The sequence below is a fragment of the Halyomorpha halys genome, unplaced genomic scaffold (assembly GCF_000696795.3).
Source record: "Halyomorpha halys isolate HHAL.00 unplaced genomic scaffold, Hhal_1.1 Scaffold5.1, whole genome shotgun sequence".
In the NCBI taxonomy this organism is placed as follows: Eukaryota; Metazoa; Arthropoda; class Insecta; order Hemiptera; family Pentatomidae; genus Halyomorpha; species Halyomorpha halys.
The window spans coordinates 2,175,610-2,197,208 of record NW_027106871.1 but is presented as its reverse complement, the minus strand read 5'-3'; the positions used below and the strand labels follow the sequence as shown (position 1 = coordinate 2,197,208).

Below are 21,599 nucleotides of genomic sequence, written 5' to 3'. Positions count from 1 at the left end.
ATAAAATAAATGGCTCAAGAAAATATTTTCACTCATACAGTATTGAAGAAAATTGTATAAAATATGGACTAATATCTTATTTGAAACATAATGAGTTTTCAAAAAGGTTATATAATTTTAGTCTTAGAAGTACAATTTTAATGGCTGTAATCAGACACTTTAGAATATTTTTGCAAAAAAAAGTAAACATTATTCATAGGATGACAAACTATAAGTTAATATTATTGCACATTAAGTAAAAAAAATCCATTTACTGGTTTTAAATTATAACTTTCGACCATCCCTTTCTCAAATACATTTAAATAAAATATCATAACAAATATATATATATTATTATATTATCATAAACATAAAATGAACAAATTAAAAGTAGCAATCTAGTACATAAATAAATTGTATTTTACAAATATGTAAATAAAAAAAAATTATAAAAAGAATATGAAGACAAATCAAAGTTAGATATAAATATATCTTACTGCCGCACAGACTTAGTGATCCTCTTGGCTCCCCTGTTAGGAGGGCCCTTTGGCTTATCAAACTTCTTTGCAACCTCGGGTTCAGGAGGGTGCAGAGCTTCAATCAGGCAATCTTCAGATACTTCTTTACCTGAATCCACTTCCATCTAAACCATAATTGTCTTATTAATTATTAACGTATCTTAAAATGAGTCATGATAAAATCATAGGGCTGACTGACCTTTTTGTCAATTTTAGCTCCTAACGTAGATTCGATTGATTCTATTAAAGGAGCCTTCGAACTAGAATAAAGCATTCTTTCTTTAATTGGACAAGAGTAGCCAGGCATTGAGTAAACGAACACTGGAAAAAAGAAAAAAATAATATAGGCACACATAATTGTATCAGTACTAAAAACATCTATACAATATACACAGAGCTGAACCTCTACATTGAACTATAAATAAAAATTTCTATGTATTTAGTTTTTATAAGGAACCATAAATTTTAATCCGATTAAACTTTTTATTTATTAACTTAAACAGTAACTAAAATTTTAAAGCATAAACCTTGAAGTTGAAAATGATAATTCAATGATTTTTTTTTACAGCCAATCAGTAAGTCATGCACTTTCTCAAGATACTCTGAATTGGAAGGTTAGTTGAAAACAAATTGTATCAGTTAAAAAAATAGTTTAGCATTAAATGCTGATTGATATATAACTGAGGGAACGAACTTCCTGCCCTGCCTCAGCCCAAAGTGATAAGGAGAAATCACAATTTTTAATTACAACAGTATATTGGCCGATGTAAAGCTTTTAAGATGCTATCATGTCCTTAGAAGTTAAAACTTTTTATTCAAACAGTTTTTTTAATAAAAATGCAAAAAATCTTGTTTTATATGAGATGCTGAGAACCAGATTGGACTAATATACATTGTGAAAATTGAATATAAAAATAATAAATTTTGAAACCTCGGTAACAGAAATTAAAGGATTCCATTTTCTATTAACTTTAAAACTGGTCTAGTGTTGTTTGAAAAAAAAATTGTAAAATTTTTTAAGTAAATGGTTTTTATCAAAATTACACAGCTGGAGGGTTGCCCAACTGGTTCTTGACATTTTATATGAGGTTGAGAATAATAAAATCTGGCTTTCCAAGTACTAGTTTCTTCCCTTTTTTTTTAATTATGTAAAATTTTATTTTTATTGTTCATTAAAACAATTAACAATTGTTTTGAATACAAATCCATAATTTAATCTAATGACAAAAATATCCAACAGAATTTATTATGACAAAGATTAACAAAAGAAACTAATAAATCAATAAAAATATAACAAATTTTTTAATTTGATGGAAGTAATTAAAATATAAATACAAAATAAAAAACATCTTTTTTCACAACAGTAAAATTATACAAATACTAAACTAATTTGTTGAGAATCTGTAAAATGATAAAAACATGAGATTCGCCCATATGATTACTATATAGAAGGGAAAAAAGGATGAGCATAATAAAAACTTCATTTCTCCATCATTCATACAAAAACTAATCATGTTGAAGGAAAGCTATCTAGTCATAAACCATTTTATCTTCTTTGATATTAGAACTATTATTATTTGCTACAATCAACCGTTAAAAAAATGACTGTTTAAAGCACTTTACAAGTTTATTTACAATTGATTGATAATGTGTAATCAAAATTATGTAATGCAAATATATAACATAAATTTTTTTAGTTTCCTTTTATAAATGACAATTTCATTTCAACATCTAGTCTAATACTCAGATTATAAACATTTAAATGAAGTAATTTTTAGTAATGAAATTAAAAAAGTTTCAAAATGAAATTTTCCTTTATATTTTGCTAATGTACCAAAATAATAAAATGAGTTACTAGAAAACTCCAAAAGAACAAAAAACTAATTAGTTAATTTACACCAAATATAAATGAATATATGAAGAGGGCGGTTGGGAGTAAATAGTATTTAACTATTTATTTATTTCCTGCAGACATTTTGAACCACGATTAAGGTCTTTATCAGGGCTATTGGGTGGAGGTGTAGGCAGAGACCCCTTAACTTCAGAACTACCTGTCTTCCCCTCATGATGAAGTCCTACATTGTGGGTCAAAACATCAGCAGAAAAAATAAATAAATACTTTAACACTATTTTTTTTTCTTCTTAACCGCAGGCCTGGCCATCCTTCAAAGTAACTTAAGGTACATCATTTATACATATATAATACTTTAATAATTACCTAAAGCTTGTTTACTCTCATTCTCATACTCGTATTGGAACCTAAAAAGATGATATTTAGCAGAATTCTCAGGGACTTTTAAAGCAAGTTCTTTCGCTTCAATTTTTTCACACAAATCTAATAAGATTCTTTCTTCATCCAAATCTAAAAGAAAACAACAAAAAAAAGATGAAAGACAAAATGTGATTAGATTTTAATAATTTATCAATTCACTCATTAAATGAGCTAAATATTGCATATTCTAGAATAGATAGGGCATAACAAAAAAATAAACATTTCAAACAAAATGCAATTACAATATGCCAAACCAAGTTTTTAAATGGTTAGTTCATCATAGGAAATCACTTCAATACTTAGTACTGCAATCCTATTAAATAATTTATCTTGAATTTATTATTTAACATATTCTTAATTATTTAGCACTTATTATGTCATATTAATAGTATACATAAAAAAAAAATCTCTAGGGATAGAATTACATAATAATAATTTTAATTCATACTAGTTATAACTGTCTCAGACAAACAACCTTAATTTACATTGGTATTATTGGAGGTATGTTTATTGAAACATTAATAATGAACTCTTACCAATACTAAAACGAAGATAGTTAACCATTTTTGAACCAAATTTTTCGAGACCACTTTTAGCTTCTTCAACAAGAGGCATATGAAGAGAATTCAAACAGGCTCCACTCGTGTCCATAGTAATCGGAACTCTTGTTTCCTTGGCCATTTCCTCTTCAGTCGTAAGAGGACCTGGGCTTTTTTCTTTAGTAACTGAATCTAATTCATCCTAGAAATAAAGATATAATAGAATATTCTAGAGATAATCCATATTGAAATATGAGTAAAGGTAAGTCATTAGTAAATTTGGATAAAAATTAAAGTACTGACTTTTCTTACATTTACAAGAAAAAGTAATTTAATCAAAAGACTTCAATAAAATGCCCTTTTCTAATTCATGATCACAATTAATAATATTTCTGGCACATCAAATTTGACCCACATTTAGGAAAAATGGTTCAGTAATAGTTTTATCAAATTCCACCCAATATTTTTGCTTAAACATGCACAAAACTATTTTGCAAGAGCAAATCAAATTTATTAAAAACCATAAATAACAAAATTTAATCTGAAACTTCGAAATATAAATAACTAGCTGACCTGGCAATGCTTCGCTATTGCTATATTTGAGGATTTATATAGATTTAATGATCAAAATGGATAGTTTGATATAAATTATATTATTTAGTTAAGATTAAACATTTACGTACACTTTATTATAATGATTTGGTAGCATAAATTGAACCAATATATATGCGATGACATTCGTTTTTGGCACCTCAAGAAACCTTTATGGAATCATTAATTTTTTTTAAAAATTTATTTTGGGAACCATTCCCTTTTATACATATAGATTATATACCCTGCTTACCCAATAAAAATGGTGAGGAAGCTATGCACTTGTAGGTATCTACTGACCTATGCACTTGGCAGACTTTTTTTAATTGTTTTAAAAAACTAACAAACAATGCATAAATCAAGGAGATGGCATATGTAATGAGTATAAAGTCCAAGTAAACCATGAAAACATTCTTTCGGATGAATTTATGATAACATGGGAAAACAATATAATTACAAAAAGTATAAAACTATAAAAAAAATATATATAATGTGTAATCACAACACAAAAATGCTGTTTTCCAATTTCAGATACTTTTTAAATATTGCTCGATTTAACTATCTTAAGTCTCCTCTTCCCGTTTTAAGTAAATGCTTCAAAAGTGAAATAGTACCGTCGCTTCCTGCAGGTTTTAGTGGGGCAAGTCCAGCTGGAAAGGATAGCCTTTTTAAGTTTTGTGTTATGCCCACAAAAGTTATTTATACCAGTTATAATTAATTAATTGTTAGTCAATTCATTTCAATTTCAAAAATATTATAAAATGATTCTGAAAAAGTTCAGTAAGTTTCATACCTAAGTTTTTATTATAAAATTTATAATTTCTCTATATTTATTTTCTTTAATCAGGGGACTTAAAGTGTACAAATTACGTGAAATCCCAGAAAATAGAAAAAATCTACAATTTCGAATGCCCAGCTTTTAACATAGGCACTAAAAAGAAACAAAGTAGTAGCAAAAATTACCAAAGCTGATGCATGTGCTTCTCTTGCAATATGACCACCACCAAATTCCTGTCTCAAAGTGGCTTTTGTTGAGGCATACAACATTTTTTGTCTAACGGGTGAATCATCTGGTGACCAAGAAAGTAACAACCATCTATAACCACCGGTATCACTTTTCCCATCCAATCTGTAAAAAAGTAATTAACATTCTAAGCTAGAAACAATGACTCTTAATGAATTAATGATCATTGTTAGAGTAAACTAATAATACAATTTTATAAATAGCTAAAATATTCAAAACTAACAAAAGTTCAATGTTTAAAAGACATAATACGATTGATTAACCAATACTGATCTTTCATATTGTAAGTAATAAGATAAAGTGTCGTACCTCAGTACCAATTTGCTAATTTAAATTTGAATTATCGCTATACTGGTAGCTAAAGGGACATTATAGAGAACTAAAGGGATTCCTCTAATCAATATGGGCTTTAGAAAATTCCTAATATATGAACAAACTGAATTATCTTCCAATTAGTTATATGACCATCTGCCATGTTGTTATGGGGCCTTTCTGAGAGTCCTAGAAAGTCAGGATAAAGTTGCCAGTTATTCAAAAAGTAGAAATAAGGAACTAAACGAATGCCTAATACACTCGTAAGTGAATGGAAATCACTACTTCTTATTTGAGAATAGAAACTGAACTCCACTATAAGGAAGCTACTGAAGAAAGAGCTAAAATTTTATATAATTCATTTTAGCGAATCTTGGCCAGCTGAGTGCATAGGATACACTAATACCTGAGATGTGACAGTTCTCTGCCTCTCTATCTTCCTCCTTCAACTATATAGCCAATGACTAAGCCTTGTTCCATCAATGTTATTCTCTCAAGTATCTCCCTTTTCTCCATTATAAGCAGGTGTAACAGCCACATCAAAATCAATTTATTATAAACCAGAACAAATAATTACATTATAGATTAAAAATAACTCCACATTTCCTGCACTGAACCCTAAGGTTTGCCTTTAAATCTGTCCACTAAAGTTTAGAACCCAAGAGTGGCTCACAAAAGTCACAACAAGACTTTCAAGTCAGAATTTTCTGTCACAGATATTCTCTTTTAATCTGATTGACAATGATAGAATGAAATATAGGACTCATCTCAATCACATATTACTGCTGTTAGTTTACTAAGACTTGTACTTGTAGAAAAAAAAACTAAGTTGTTTTATATTTGAATTCAACTTGACTGATTTCTTTGTCTGTTTCCATGGTTATTCTACCACCTTCACAACCATTATTTCAAATTTGATTAATAACTGGTGTAAATCAAGTTTTCATAATTTTAGTTTTTTTTCGCATGATAAGAAGTAAAAAAATACTTTAGTTGATAAAAACATAAAATGGTGATAATCCTCACTTAAAATTCACAAACATTAATCAATCAAGAATCAGGATTGATAGCAGTTGAAAATATATTTTGATATCTTAATGATAAAAGGTGTCTTATATTAGTAGGGGAATTATTGACTCTAATCTGCACTACAGGAACTCAACCTTGAATTTATAAATGTGATACTGACTAAACCCTTGTTTATATTAAAATAACAATATTAAGTTAAGACAAAAATATTCAAATTCGTAGAACACACTTAATTATTCACTAGTCGAACAGGGCCGAAGATGAAAATAGAGAAAGAATAATAAAAACTAAATAAAATTATTACTGTAAAATATAAAGTGAACTATAGAACTATATTCTTTTCTAATATTGTTACAAAAAATGGATCCAATAAATATTTCTATTTTCAGCAGGAACAACTGTCAAAAGAAGGCAGCCATACATTTTAAGTGAAATAATTCTTTTATGTACTACAATTCACTAAGTAGAATCAATGTTAATTTATATAATCATGTATGTTTATATAATCACATATATACATTTTATGAAAACAAAAATAAAAGGCTACTGACCCACAATACACTAACAATTGATAAGAAATTCCTTATTGATACCAATGTTTAATAGCCTAAATAATACTAACATAACTAAAAGATTATTAATTAAATAATTTGAACCAATTTCATCAACTAAAATTTATCTCATTAAAAATATAATGTGAAATTGCTACCAGCTTCCACTTGCAATCAACATAAAGAGCCCTAGACAGCAGTGATAAGAAGACTATTGTTTTATTTAATTCTTATAAAAATATGTCTCTATATTATAAGATAGAAGAGAATTTGACTACCAATAAATATCTCTGCTTTGCTTTAATGGTAACACATCAAACAAAAAATTGATTATATTTTTCATTCAACATACTCCGTTACAATACTTTTTATAAAACATACTATCCATGTACTATAAAAAGTAAACAAAAAACCTCTGATTATTCAATAGTGCCACATTTGAAACAAAGCAATGATTTCAACAAATAGATTTGAGTGCTTTACAGCCTTAAAATAAATTAAGAATATGCTAATATTAATTCAGGATGAGTAATTTCAATTAGCTCGACTCAGGGAAATAATTAAATCCTTTACAACAAGCAAGCCAAACAGGCTCCATGAATGGCATGTCATGAATTCAAAGTCATTCATTGGTTATAAATAACAGATTAAAAATAGTAACCTGCACATAACATATGTTGGCTGATCATTTTCCAGAAGTTTATTTATATTTTTGCGAAAATCATCTTCCCATGTACCTTTGCTTTCAATCTGTGCAGCAAGTGTCAGCTCCTCTATAATAATGTTAAGGAGATTAAGAAAAATAAATATAAATAAAGAACTATAAAATTTCCAAAAACCTACCATTTTCTATAGTAACTTTAAACAACCTTATCTTTCCATTGTGACATTTGGCAAAAAATTTCTTCAATTTCTCGTTAGCTAAAACAATTGATAATAATTAACTCTAGTTAGAGGAGGATATAGTCATTTAAGAAACCCTAAACATAAGCGATTTATTACCCTTGATTCCTGTCTGGTGAGACATTTTCGAAACGTATGTTTAAAATATTATATACAATGATTGTTACAAAAATTATTTGTCCGGGCACAGCCTAAAACATAACAAAAAAATAAAAACTTAACGAAGGTTGGGGTACAGTGGACCCAACGAAACCCCGAGTCTACTCACTATCGATACTGAATTAATAGAACAAATATTTAAAAATATTCTGACAATTTTTGTTTCTCTTTGTAATGTTTTACTGACATATCGTATTTTAATGCTACATTGGATAAAAGTTTTAGATTAACAGATGAAGATCAACATATTTATGTTAATGTACTCACATATTACTTTTCGAAAATAAATAACTTACTTGCCTTTCCCATAGCATTATAGAAACGCTAATGAAGACGATTTTAAAGAACCTGAAGACATTCAAGGAAAGTCTGTCAATCGAAACTTTCAAACAATTTATTGATAATTGAAACGATGAGATTTTGATATGGAAGTTAATACAGGAATGATGGGAAAAATACCAAAAATGGAATTGGTACAGTAATATTCTGAGTATGGAAAAGGAACAATAGAAAATTCATAAGTTGATTAGTGTTAGTTTTCCTTGGCTTTCAGTAATATGGGATTTCTAGGTTATATATCTATCTAATCTTTCATAACATCAGATCGACAAAGTGACCTTTAGCACTGCCATGGTCCAAATTGGTTATCTAGAGTTAAACATGATGAGGGGTTAAGTTTTTATTTAATGGGACTGCCACAGAAATAAAAGTTGACCCGTAGATGAAATCTGCAAAATGTTGAAAGTTTTCTTTGACTTTTGGGGCAATTCATTTCCTGTTAGAGTTAAAAGAAACTTTCTGAATTTCTCCCTAACATATTGGCCCACAGTGCCTCTGTGCAGATCGTGACCACATGAAGTCTCTGGAACGCTGCTTGATAAAACAATCGATCTTTTCCAAGACCGTGTAGTTTCATATGAAAATCACCATGTCCAGTAAGAATTTTGTAGAACTAATAGTCTGAGACCAAATTTAAAGCAAAACATGAGGAAGGTGGTGGAAAACTTTCTCAAAGTATTCCGTTTTAGGATTACCTCCAACCATTGTCTCCGTTCTTCACTAATATCGCCTCCAAGCTTTTTGAGGACTCAGAAATCCCAATTCTAACTGTAGCGATCATGCTACTATTTATTGGTACTCGAGCTACTGCTTGACCGTTATTAACGATATGACGTGATCTACCAGCTAATATTATTTAATACAATCTGCAAATATATTTTTTTTTTTTAGTTTAAACAAAAAAACAAATGGAAGCAGAAACAAGAGGACATTATTTCCTCTGATATTTCTTTCAAGATTTATTAATAAAAAGTGATAAAAGTTTATTAATAGTCTTTGCAGATAAATAATTTTGACTGTTTTAATGTATAATTGACTAATTAGGTAATTAAACATACATGGGATATACTTATTAACAAAAAATAATTTTACCTGTTTTTAATGTTTTCATAGATATTAATGTTTTGACCTGGGCAGAATAGCCTGAATGAAATTTTTAGAGTGGTTAAATTATATGTTTTCATAGTGGTATTGAGATTGTCCCTGAAGATGGCCGGATTGGCCGAAACGTTGGACGTATAAAAGAAATAAAAGTTTTGAGACTACAATTGGATAGTGTTTTGAATAATTTATTAAAAAATTACCAGTCTCGAGAAAATATTAAGATTATAAATAAATAAAAAGTAGTTAATCATATCCCGATCCTTAAATAACTCCCTTCCCTTTTAATAAATTGAGGTTCTATTAATGGATCAAACCTCGATTTACTAAAAAGTTTGATCCATTAAATAATCAAATTTATTATCATATCAATATTTTAAGGTACTAGTACATTCAAAGAAGTAGATTCTCCAACCTGGTGGGAAGACAAGAAGTTTTAGATATTATATTATAGGCCAATCCCAGTTTAGATAAAATCTCTTAGGTAGCCTGGTGGAATTGTGTTGTAGAATCAGGGAAGGTTTTATAAAAAAGAAAAAGGGTGCATTCTGTATACAGGGGCCAACTGCTGACTGAGCCAAACAAAGGAAACCCTTTCCTCCATGCCAGAGAAGTGTCACCATCTACTGTTTTATTTACAATAATATTTAAAAATCAAATAATAAAACTTATTTTCTACAACAATTTAGAATCTGAGTACAATGCTATCCCCAATAAAAAAAATGAAATATATTTTAAGATTCTATATGATGTTTAGAATTGTTGAAAATGTTCATGTATGCATGAAAAACTCATAAACCCTTTGGTAACAAAGATGTAGGAAAAATAGGAAGTACTTAAGGATTAGAAGAGGAGCACATTTCCATAAATAGCCACTGTGTAATAAACATAATATACATATGTTTATAAGTGGTATGTATGGTACATATAATATACAGGTGTCTAAAATTGTAAAGCAACCTCCCTGTTCAAGGATAGCCTTACTTATCTTACCTTTAAAACATTTATAAGCATTGGTCATTATTTACAAATATTGGTCAATATACTTTTGCGAATATTGGACAATGTACATCTCACGATCTCTTAAGAGATCATACCACCAAACATAATAGAAGCTATTGGGGCTTCTTAAGCCCCCTAAACCTTTTTTTTTTTTTTCGTACCCTCATGATGACCCCTTTTTTAAGTCAATCCCCTAAACCTCAAATTAGTGATGATCTTATCATACCTTTGACACATTTGTTCAAAACGGAAAGAGGAGACTAAAGTTAAAATATTATTTAAAACAAGCAACATTAAAAAATGACTAAAATTGGAAAACAGCTGTCCATAACGATCTACCACCAATTGACACTAAATGATCCATAAACCTTTACAGATACAGATGGTGATAAACCCTCAATTAACTATTTAAAAAAAAACTTAGCTTTTTAAAAAATAAGATATTCAAAATTAAAAGATTTTTATTGAGTGTTTTAGTTATAGTACATAAAATACATAACTATTAATTTTAAAAGATCAATTCGGATAGGCACATCAATGAATTTATTTTTCAATTTAGAGGATAAAGAGATACTTTCTTATACATCATTTTAAGAAAAAATACTAACAAAATAATTGGAGTAAAGTCTATTTTTCTATTAATACAAAATGATAAAAACAATAAACATTCAGAGCATTAAAAAAATGAATGATATTCTTAAAACTTGAATATTTCATATATAAAGTTATTACAAGGATTGTGCTTCAGAAAAATATTAATAGAAATTAAAAGCAGTTGTAATGAATGATTAAACTAAATGTTATTTCTTAATTTTTAAATGTTAGACAAATGGTTAACATTAAATTTTAAGTTTTGATATTTCTATTGTCACTAACAATAAGATTTTTTTTGCAATAAATAATTTCTATTCTTTGTAAACCTTATTTTTCAGAATTCTATACATTTTATTCAAACTCATTGAATTATTGCTAACACTAAAAGAGTCTCAGATTGAACTTTGATAATGACCGAAGATCTAATAAACTATGTTTTACAATTTTTTTTTTCTAAATACAAACATTTTTCTTGAATAAATTCAAAACAATTAACTATAATAATAAAACATATCATATAATAACAACCAATGGTAACAAGGTATTAATTCATTTTAAAATAAATATATTTATATTAATCATAAAAATATAAATATCTCATAGAAAATTATTAACAAATAATGCTAAAATATGCTGTACACTTCAGTTTTTCCTTTGCCGTTATATCTACTGATATTAAGACTTTTAGAAATGATTAATCAGTCTTGCATATCTTGTATACAATAAAATTATAAAAATATGTCATGTTTTCTTAGGCATCATTGCTTATACGATATTTAGACATGAAAATGTCATGTAAAGGATTGCTCTTTCATTCATAGGTAATAAGTTATAAAAGGTGACCCTAAAATTGATTTTCGTTGCTACTTTTGGCACATATGCTTGCACATTACATTTTATGCATCACTACTTGATGGCTCTTCCTTTAAATCAATGAACAACTCTTTTCCCCCAGAGTCTGGTTCATCAACAGTTTTCATTGTAAATACATCCTCTTCTTCATCTGAAAATATAGTACTATTTACTTTTTAAGAAATTTAATTTTTAAAAAATCCTTTACAAATAAAACTCCATTATAGCATAGTTTTTAATAATGATTTATTATTGAGTATATATTTTACTTTGTTAAAGTAATTTTCCTTAATTAAATATAATCCTGGTAAGATTATTCACGGTTAATAATAATGCTGGATGAAAGAATATATTAAAACATCAAACCTCATTATGTTTAAGAGCTGATTTCTACATTTTATTTATTATTGAAAACTGTTTGATAAACCTATTAATAAGAACATTGGAAAAACTCAATATTAATAAATAAATTAATAATTCTAGATACAATTTTTTCAGGTTAAGTACCAATAAAAAAAAAGTAGGATTAGCATGTATACATGTAGATAGTATTTAAATAACATAGAATTAACATAAACATAGTGGAATTACATATCATAGTTCATAAATAACCAATAAACATATATCAATTTTATATATCATCATATAAACATATACATATAAACAATATTTATAACATAATATATATACATATATAGAAACAACCCCCAAAAATAAAATGTTATAAGCACAGAAATTTTTTTTAAAATTCCATAATAAGCATTTAAAACAGAAAGCTAATGTATGTAATAAGCATTCAGTGGAGGAAAATTGATTAGAAATAAATTAACAATAGCTAAATTGAATAAATAGAAAATTCGCCATATTAATTCAAAGTTGGTGCAGGATAGAAATAGTATTTCAACTACTATGTATAAGTTTTAACATGAAAAGCAAATGGTGAACTATAAAGAAGATCGAAACAACAGCTTTTAGGACTATAAATTTTAATAATTAATAAATTTAGTTTTATAGAGGATCTTCTTCTTAACACACATGTTAGTTCGACATAACAGTAATACTAGGATCCTGAATAATCCACTAAAGAGAACAAGTTGGGTAACTAGAGGTTTAAACATAATAGAATGTAAACAAATACACATAACTTATCACAATTATAGAAACAAACACATGGACAAACAGGATCTGAAAGACAAAAAGAATATGCACCTTGAAACATCTTAGCAGTTATTAAGCTGACAAAACACAGCTTCTTACAAATAATACTATACCTTCTTTCAAACTGTATATTTTCTTTGGGTTAAAAACAGGAGAAATTTTCTCTTTGAATTTCTTATATAATAATTCTCTACCTGTAATGATTAATTTAAAGATTATTAGACCATATAAACCTAATTGCACATATAGACTCAAATCGAAATCAAGACATCTGTAGCAATAACTTAAAACTGCATTATAATTATTAATTATACCAAAATGATTCATGACAGAATAATGCTGTTATATTTTCAACAAAAAACATTCTTGATTGATACAAATTAAAATTTAAGTCTTAATTATGAAATAATCATTAGAAAACCAAATATATGTAGAAGAAATTCTCACTAAATGCATTTGACATTTCTATAAACTTAGATTTTGTCTTTTAGAAAGTAAAAACTGTAAATGCATATTAAAATTCCATAGAATCAAAGAGGGAAGTACTAAAATAACAATAAGAAATAAAAGTGAGAAATTGTTATTATTTCTCAGTTACACAGTTCCCAACTGTTTTCACAAACCTGTAAGTTGGAATTTACAAGACTGTTATATTTCCTACAGTTCGGTGTAAAACATAGACAGTGAGATTAAAGGAAAAACTATACCTTAAGGTTTTCAAAAATGAAGTATTGCATAGAAATACTTGGCCTACAGAAAGATGGATTAACTGAAGAATTTAGGAGGCCAAATAACATGGATTAGAGAGGAACAAGCAGCCTCTAAATGTAGTTGAAGCAATAGGATTGGAATAGTGGAAAGTTGCTGGGCTTGTTAATGAAGTAACAACTAAAAAGTTAATTACCAGTAAAATGATGGGTAAACACCTGAGGTGTAGATAGAGAGGAAGGTGATATCCTGGCAAACTTAAAACATTTGTGTCAATATGGAGGTATGTAGGCACCAATTGTTGGTAATATCATTACCAAATCTTTGGTCTCACTAAACTCCTTATTATTATTAAAGTTTTATCTCTTTCAATTTGGTAGGGTATTATAATGTTATCCTATAGAATATTATCATGAGATGTTTATAGTAGACCGTAAATTAATATGAGGTGATGGTAGGGGGTGTGGTCACCAAAAAAATACACATATAAACCAAAACTTGTTTATTTGTGCCAACGTTTTTACCTGAATTTCAGGCCTTCATCAGGGCTGAAAAAACAAAAAAGAGATAACAACCATAACTCAGAGAAACATAAAAATAAAAGGAAAGTAATAAACAAACAAATTTGGAAATATACACAACAATAAATTAAGTAGATAGTAGCAGATTGATAACACTAGAAGTAGGTGGTAGTTGATTAATAACAATAGAAAATGAAATACAATACTATAGAGGAAAGAATTATACAAAATAAATGATAAAAAAATTAAAAAACAGAAATTTTATTGACCGCCACCAGGACTATCTTCCTCCAATTTTTTTTTTTTTAATCATTTATTTTGTATAATTCTTTCCTCTGTAATATTGTATTTCATCTTCTATTGTTATTAATCAACTACTGCCTACTTCTAGTGTTATCAATCTGCTACTATCTACTTAATTTATTGTTGTGTATATTTCCAAATTTGTTTGTTTATTACTTTCCTTTTATTTTTATGTTTCTCTGAGTTATGGTTGTTATCTCTTTTATGTTTGTGAAGACCTGAAATTCAGGTAAAAGTTTTGGTTTATATGTGTATTTTTTTGGTGACTACACCCCCTGCCATCACCTCATATTAATTTACGGTCAACTATATCATTCTGAGACTAATAAAAAAAAAAAAATCATTCTATCATATTAATGTTATTGTTAAAGTAAATTAAAATACAAAATTAATTCCTAATTGAATAATTTTTGTATTGAAAATTTGAATTTAAACCAGTAATACAAAATTATTTTACTATTCATAATTAAAATTAAATTTTAGAGAGAAAAATCTTTTTTTTTTCAGAATAATTAAGGTTTTACTGAATTATGATTGCAAAAAATAAATAGTAATAAGAACACTAATGACAAAACATAATTACCTGTCTCTTCATTAATTCCATATAGCTGCCAGTAAGATAATACCGATATAAACAGAATGACTGTTAAATTAAAGGTAGTCCCAAATATGGCAGATAGGACAGGCCAATGGAACATAATATATCTAAGACCAGAGAGATCGGCATCAATTTGAATTCTTGATGAATAAATTTCAACTTTTTGTGATTTTATTTCAATAACAACATCAGTTACAGGATAATTCTGTAAAAACAAATTTTAAAAATAACTTATAATTAAATAGTATAATATTTGAGGAATTATCACATACATGAAAAGAGAATAAACTTATGGTTAAATAAAGAAAATATTAAAGCGAATGGATGATAATGAATTTAACAAAAAAGCCATCCTATGCTTTTGGGAAAATTAGTCAACAACATCCAGGAGATCAAGAAAGAGTTGTAAGGTTTAAATAATATAAGAATAACATAAAAAAATATATCCTTTAGAATATAAACAAGAAGAAAATGGTTCAAAAAAAGAAAAAATGATTATGAAAATAATATGAAAAAATTTAGTAGAAATATCAAAACATATGACAAAGCAAGGAAAATAAAAAGAAACCTGATCATCTTCAAAATTTGAAAAAAGTTCGACTTCAATAATTTGTTTTTCTTCCAAGAATTCTGTTACATACAATGGTGCCAAAGCCAGTGTGGTAAGAGTGTGTACCAGAGGGCTTCTATACCTAAGCATCGCAGAACGACAAGACATTGATACTGTAACACTTTTTTTATCTAAAAGTTGAGCACAAACCATAAACATGCCTGAAAAATGCGGTTTTTTCAATAAAAAAATTAAAAATGATAAAATTTATATTATCATAATAAGAATGACAACCTACCAACAGCTTTGTTGGCATCTGACTCAGGTATTTCAAGAAACAAAGATATTTGATATGGTTGACCAAGCATAAATACTTGGTTTCCTTTGGTTAGTTCAACATGAGCTCTCAAAAAACTACACACTCCTCCTTCAACATTATCTTTTTCTGCTTCACAAGCTCTACAATCATATGAAGTATATTTTATATATTATTAACTATTACAATATCAATGAAATGAGCCATGCCATTAATTGGAATTCGGGATTGAAATCAATTAATAAATTGACTTTCATTTTTAAAAACATAATGAGAAGGAACTTCCATTTCAAGAATTAAACATCTCTGATATGCTTACAATTATTTAATTAAGTCAGATTAACAAATATCCTAAGTTAACCAGAAGAGATAAACTAAAACATAGATTTAAACAAATTCCACCAATTTATGGATAATAATACAAAAAGGGAAAAGGAGATAAAAATTATTGACAAATTATGAGACATAGAAACAGACATTATAATACGCAACATATGAGCACATCCAAGGAATTGTTTTAATTTAAACTTAATTCAAACAATATAATCCCAAATTAAATAATTGCGACAAACTTACGTGAATTGCAAATTAACATTTTTGGCATGTTCTATTGAAGGCACATAGGTATAATAAAACGCTACATAAAAGAAAACAGAAATCCAAACTGTTGTTACAATAAATAAAATAAGTAATCCTGCCTTAAAAGCAGTATCCAACGTTATATTTGCCGTTTCAATCGTTCGTAATTTATAAAATTCCAACTTTCTAGATATTGCATTTTTAAAAAACATTTTTCAATCGGATAGAGCCTCTCATTCCTCACGTACATGAATAATTAAACTATGAACCCTTTTGATCCTCAATCTTTATCAGAAACAAAGGAACAACTTATGTTCGCCGATAAAAACCGACACTCGACGAAAAAGTTATCAGTTCTGATAAGAAACGTAACCTTTTGTCAGAGCGAAGGTTGCACGCAAGCCGGGTTTCACTGTGATGGAGATAGTGAATGGGATGGTATAACTACGACCCTTCACCCAAACATTTACTATTGGTACAATCAGGATTTACTTGACAGTTGGTAGTGAAGGCCTATAAATTGACAATTTTACTTCATTCTATAGTTTTATATTGTAGTTTTTCTTTCTTTGTAAATTCCTGAAAATCATTCGTGCTATTTAGTTTCTTTCAATTATAAAGTTTAAAAAAATAATTACGAAGCATTTTCATAACTATTATTATAATCTGAATTCATAAAGCCGAGGTTCCGCGGTGCCGTTAACAGAGACATCTACCGCCGCAGCTAACATCGTGAAAACTGACATTGCTCTAGTACCTTTAGAATTATTGTCTGTGTCTGCTTGATAAACTTGCTCGACAGATATCTGTCACGCGGAACCTCCACTTTAATGTACTAAAGATAGATAGATGCTGTAATGAAAGCATTTGTAGAAGGCCACAACTTATGGCGAGGAGCACTCAGTTTGGACAAATGTACATCTAATACCGGCTGAATCGTTTTGTTTGTGATTGAATAAAATGATTCTTGTTACTCTCAGATTAGTACAGAGTGGCTAATTCTAGTAAGCCCTCTGGGAACGCTAAAATTATTTTTGAGGCCTCCTTTAAACCAAAAATAAAACGAAAATCCTGCAATTTTTGATTTTGTTATATTTTCTAAAGTCATTTAATTATAAGATGCCAGAAAAAGAGCTTTTTAGAAAATAACTTCCCAAAAAAATATATCGGATTCTCGTTCATTCGATGAAAAGCAGGATTCTTTCATTTTAATTATTGTTTTATTGAATAAAGTATTTTTATGTACATAAAAGTACTAATTATTTTAAGAGATGTTATATCAAATTTAGAATATTATTAAAACAAAAAAAATTTGATTTCCTAGAATTGTTAGAATTTCATAAAAATGGATACAAAAAAGAAAAACATTAAAAGTCTTTTGTAATATACTTAAACCATAAATTTCCGCTCAAAACAAAGTTGATACATATTTTTCAAGTTGATACTTAAACTTATTGAACTACTTTGCAGAGGAAAAACTTCTCTGTATTATCATTGTCCATTTAACTAAGTGTTTTTATACAACAATAGAAATAAAAAAGTTACAAATTAATCTTAAGCATCTTGTAATGTAACCTGCCAATCCTTGGGATAAGCACTCAATTCCATCATATCATTCTTGAACCTTCCCATTGATTAGTATTTATGTGCTTTGAAAGTCATGACTCATTTGTTTGACATCTACAACTAATTTAGATAAACAACAGATTATTTCATATTTAAAATTATTGAATAAAATATTAGTTTCTGTTTAAGAGAGCTACCAATTTTGAAAACTAAAAAAATAATTATTATATCTTAGTTTTAAGAATCAAACTTTTTTCTTACTTAACTTTTGACAGCTTTTCAAAAAAAGTACCTTTGGCGCTTTTTTATGTATATCGATTAACGGAGTCTAAAGAAAATGGTGGAGGGTTGATAGACATGGGAAGCTTGGTTGTCGAGTTGTTCAATTCAAGTTATTGTAGATTATGTGGTGAAGAAAATTCTGAAGGCATATTTATATTTAATGGATGCTCACAACCTGAAAATTTAAGTTTATTAATCAATCAGTATCTTCCTGTTAAAGTAAGTTATTATCAGAAGTTTCGTTTTTGACTATTACATTAGGATTCTTAATTGATTGTAGTTGTGTTTCGTCGTTTCCTTCAACTACTCATATCAAATAGCATTAGAATAAATAAAATTTTAACAATAATATCTGGTATCAGTGCATTTATGTTTTCTTATCTTCATGAAATCCACTCATGATATGATTTGTTTTTCTCATTGAAAGGTTATATGACTATATTATGTAGTTAGTATATAACTTTGCTTAGGATATTTGTCATCTTAATAATTTAACTTATTTAGTTTCATATACTAACTAATATTTTATTTAAGAGTTGCTGCACAACACGGCATTATTATTTATTTTGTTTTGACTGAAATTAAGTGTTCCTTTCATGTGTAATGTAACCATAGGTTTGGTTATATTTTCATTAAAAACTTTATGGCTGTTAACTCTATTGTCTGTGATTATAACATTGACAGAAATGTTTACTTTGCAGATTGTAGACGATGGTAAATTGCCTAGAACTATTTGTCCAAGCTGTCATATACAATTGCAAGGCACTGTTTCATTCTTTAATTTGTTATCTGATGGTCAAAAAAAATTAAGCAACTTGCTTAATGCTGAAGAACTATCCAGAGATGTTTCAGATAATTCATCAAAACAGGGAGAATCTTCTGTTTTGAAATCATTTGTTAAAGGTACGTTTCCTTTATTTCAATCATTAACTGATAAACTTGAATATGTTGTCGATTTAAGTAGACTAATTAATCATTTTTCATGAATAGGTACTTTAGAAAAACCTAAAACCAAAAGAGGTCCTGGGCGCCCTAGAAAAGAAACTGTTATTATTGATAATGCAGATAAAGAAATCCCACAGCCAGATCCTATTGAAGATTCTGATTTGATTTCAATTGAAGAACTAGGAAAATCCAGGAGAAAAAGAAAACTTCCTGTTAGGTATTGCCTTATTATTTACGTAAACGGTGACCTGCTCCTTTAGATGCTTACATACTAAACAAATGGTTAACCAACTAACCAAATGTTGGTTGAGATTCTATCAGTGTATACAGGAGGGAATTAAGGTAAAAAAACTGGTTGACCTGAAAGAAAAAAAAAATGGTACAGTCTAAGCGAATCTTGGTCTGGCAATGACAACCAGCAGCTCTATAAATTAAAATTGTAGTCAGAGCTAATATTTTGTTGATTTGACTCGACTAAATGATATTGTACATAGGATGATTTAATGTATCATTGTTAAGCTTTCTAAAATATACTTTAGCTGCATATATGGCTATTGATTAACACTGTTAAATCATGATGTTGATGTTAAATCGATTAAATTGTTTATTACTCTTTAGTATATTACACTTACATTTCATTATAATTATTATTGCAAAAACACTTCTAATAATTTTCATCAATAATAGCAAAAATTGTAAAAATTACAATTTACCTTGACACCAAACATTTGGTTTGATGTTGATCATAGGTTGAACATTTATGCATTGGGTATTAGGGACCTACGTTTGTCCCAATGCATCCGTTGTTCAACATTCATTGGTTCAGTATCTATATATCTTTACCTTATTATTTGTTGTGAGAGACTTAGCAAAATTGTATTTATCTGTTGTAAACCTGTAGATTATTTTATACCAACATTTCATACCCCACTAATGTTTTGTTTTATTACAAAATAAGTAATCTTTGTTACATTAAAAAAAACTTCTCTATATTTGATTTATTTATTTTGAATATTATTTTTGGTTAATTTTTTCCAAGTGTTAAAATTTCAATTTTGAACCCTCAGTTGTATCTTGTTGCCTGTTAAGATCACATCTACATGTTAAGTACTCCCTTGATTATTTATTTCTTGAGTGACTAAAACTAGCAGAAACCAATAGCTATGATCTATCAAACACTATAATTCTTCAGTATTATGAAGAAATATTTAGACATTTTTAAAGGTTGTTAATGTTGTTATAATGTTAGTCAAATAAAAGGTGTTAAAGGTTTTATTTCTCAAGGGATATATAATGTCAAATATGGTTTTCGTATCTTGATGTAAGGATCTTTTTTTTTTTTCATTTACTTTTTAAATCCCTGCTTAGTAATTTATGACATAGGGGGTGAGATTATCTATATACTAATCTATTCTAACCAGTATGGAAAGGTCAAGTTTTCATTCCTGTGGTACACCTCATTATGAGAAACCCTTTTTTTATGGCAAATGTATAACGTATTCTGTTATGTAAAATCCATATCACCAATCCATAGCTAGCAGAATGGTGTTCGATTATTGATTACATCTAAAGGTACAAGGCATGTGGCAAAGTTAACAACACAAAGGAATCTAATCATTTTTGTGTATTTGTAAAACTCATTTTTAAAATTAAAATATGAAATTTGTCTTTTGTATATTGAACTTCATTAGTTTTATAATTATTACTTATTAATTTTCTTGAGGTCATATAATTTTTCAATACCTTTTTTGTACATTTCACTTCAGGTTCAGCAATAGTCTTCAGGGAAAGGAATTAGAAAAAGTCTATAGAGATGTTGGTTTACCAGAAGAAGAGCATCAAGAATATGCACAAAATGGTAAGTAACCTGAAAACAAATATTTTATTAAAAGTTTAAATAAAACACCATCTTCAGACATTAAAAATTAATTACTGTTTAAATAAGTATAGATAAATATTTGAAGTATTACTTTGTTTTTGATTATTGGTGGGAATTACCTTGAAAAATTAAATTATTATCTAGCAGAAATTGTGCATTAGCTATTGAAAAAAAAGAAATATTCTCCAAAGAAACGTAATTATGATAAGAGTGCAAAAAAAAAAAAAACATTTTATTAGGACACATTTTTACTAATTGATATAAGAAACAATAAAAAAGGAACAGCTATAGTTTAAAATTTTTTTAGTACTGATGAAGCCCTGTAAAGTGGGACGAAACATCGGCATTAAATAGTTAAAAACTGTTTGTTTGTTCTTTTTCGACCGCAATCCCACAACCCTGACCATCTTCTTCATATTTTTAGTTATA

At 28.0% G+C, this 21,599-nt stretch overlaps 3 protein-coding genes across 5 annotated transcripts in view; 1 reads left to right on the top strand and 2 right to left on the bottom strand.

Annotated features, from left to right (window-relative positions):
* twf (twinfilin actin binding protein) overlaps positions 1-7,995 on the bottom strand; it is a 21,764-nt gene extending 13,769 nt beyond the window's left edge. Inside the window, exons 1-8 of one of the 2 annotated variants that reach the window (XM_014437606.3) lie at positions 7,818-7,995; positions 7,659-7,736; positions 7,477-7,588; positions 4,863-5,028; positions 3,306-3,510; positions 2,716-2,859; positions 697-818; positions 477-622 (exon numbers count right to left, since the gene is read on the bottom strand). In XM_014437606.3, coding sequence (XP_014293092.1) covers positions 477-622; positions 697-818; positions 2,716-2,859; positions 3,306-3,510; positions 4,863-5,028; positions 7,477-7,588; positions 7,659-7,736; positions 7,818-7,842 — 998 coding nt within the window. In that variant the 5' untranslated portion in view covers positions 7,843-7,995. The remainder of the gene's footprint in view (positions 1-476; positions 623-696; positions 819-2,715; positions 2,860-3,305; positions 3,511-4,862; positions 5,029-7,476; positions 7,589-7,658; positions 7,737-7,817) is intronic. The other variant, XM_014437676.2, reaches the window with a different exon arrangement.
* A 2,767-nt stretch (positions 7,996-10,762) lies between these two features.
* Positions 10,763-16,869, bottom strand: Seipin (lipid droplet biogenesis associated protein seipin). Of its 2 annotated transcripts, XM_014437440.3 has the most exons (6): positions 16,496-16,869; positions 15,902-16,062; positions 15,622-15,824; positions 15,039-15,258; positions 13,037-13,117; positions 10,763-11,916 (listed from the first exon to the last, which is right to left on the bottom strand). In XM_014437440.3, exons 1-6 carry the CDS (start codon positions 16,708-16,710, stop codon positions 11,810-11,812), a joined length of 987 nt encoding a protein of 328 aa, XP_014292926.1. In that variant the 5' UTR covers positions 16,711-16,869; the 3' UTR covers positions 10,763-11,809. The 2 variants fall into 2 exon arrangements, with proteins under 2 accessions (XP_014292926.1, XP_014292998.1); XM_014437512.3 differs by lacking the exon at positions 13,037-13,117.
* A 1,435-nt stretch (positions 16,870-18,304) lies between these two features.
* LOC106691507 (zinc finger protein 25) overlaps positions 18,305-21,599 on the top strand; it is a 23,589-nt gene continuing 20,294 nt past the window's right edge. Inside the window, exons 1-4 of the mRNA XM_014437329.3 lie at positions 18,305-18,565; positions 19,048-19,249; positions 19,337-19,508; positions 21,058-21,149. Of these exons, the coding sequence (XP_014292815.1) occupies positions 18,422-18,565; positions 19,048-19,249; positions 19,337-19,508; positions 21,058-21,149 (610 nt within the window). The 5' untranslated portion in view covers positions 18,305-18,421. The remainder of the gene's footprint in view (positions 18,566-19,047; positions 19,250-19,336; positions 19,509-21,057; positions 21,150-21,599) is intronic.

Coding starts and splice junctions, on each gene's coding strand:
- Seipin (XM_014437440.3), bottom strand. CDS start 16,710: ATGTTTTTTAAAAATGCAATATCTAGAAAGTTGGAATTTTATAAATTA. Junction 16,063..16,495: donor AATGTTAATTTGCAATTCAC/GTAAGTTTGTCG, acceptor ATATGATTGTAG/AGCTTGTGAAGCAGAAAAAG. Junction 11,917..13,036: donor AATATACAGTTTGAAAGAAG/GTATAGTATTAT, acceptor CTATATTTTCAG/ATGAAGAAGAGGATGTATTT.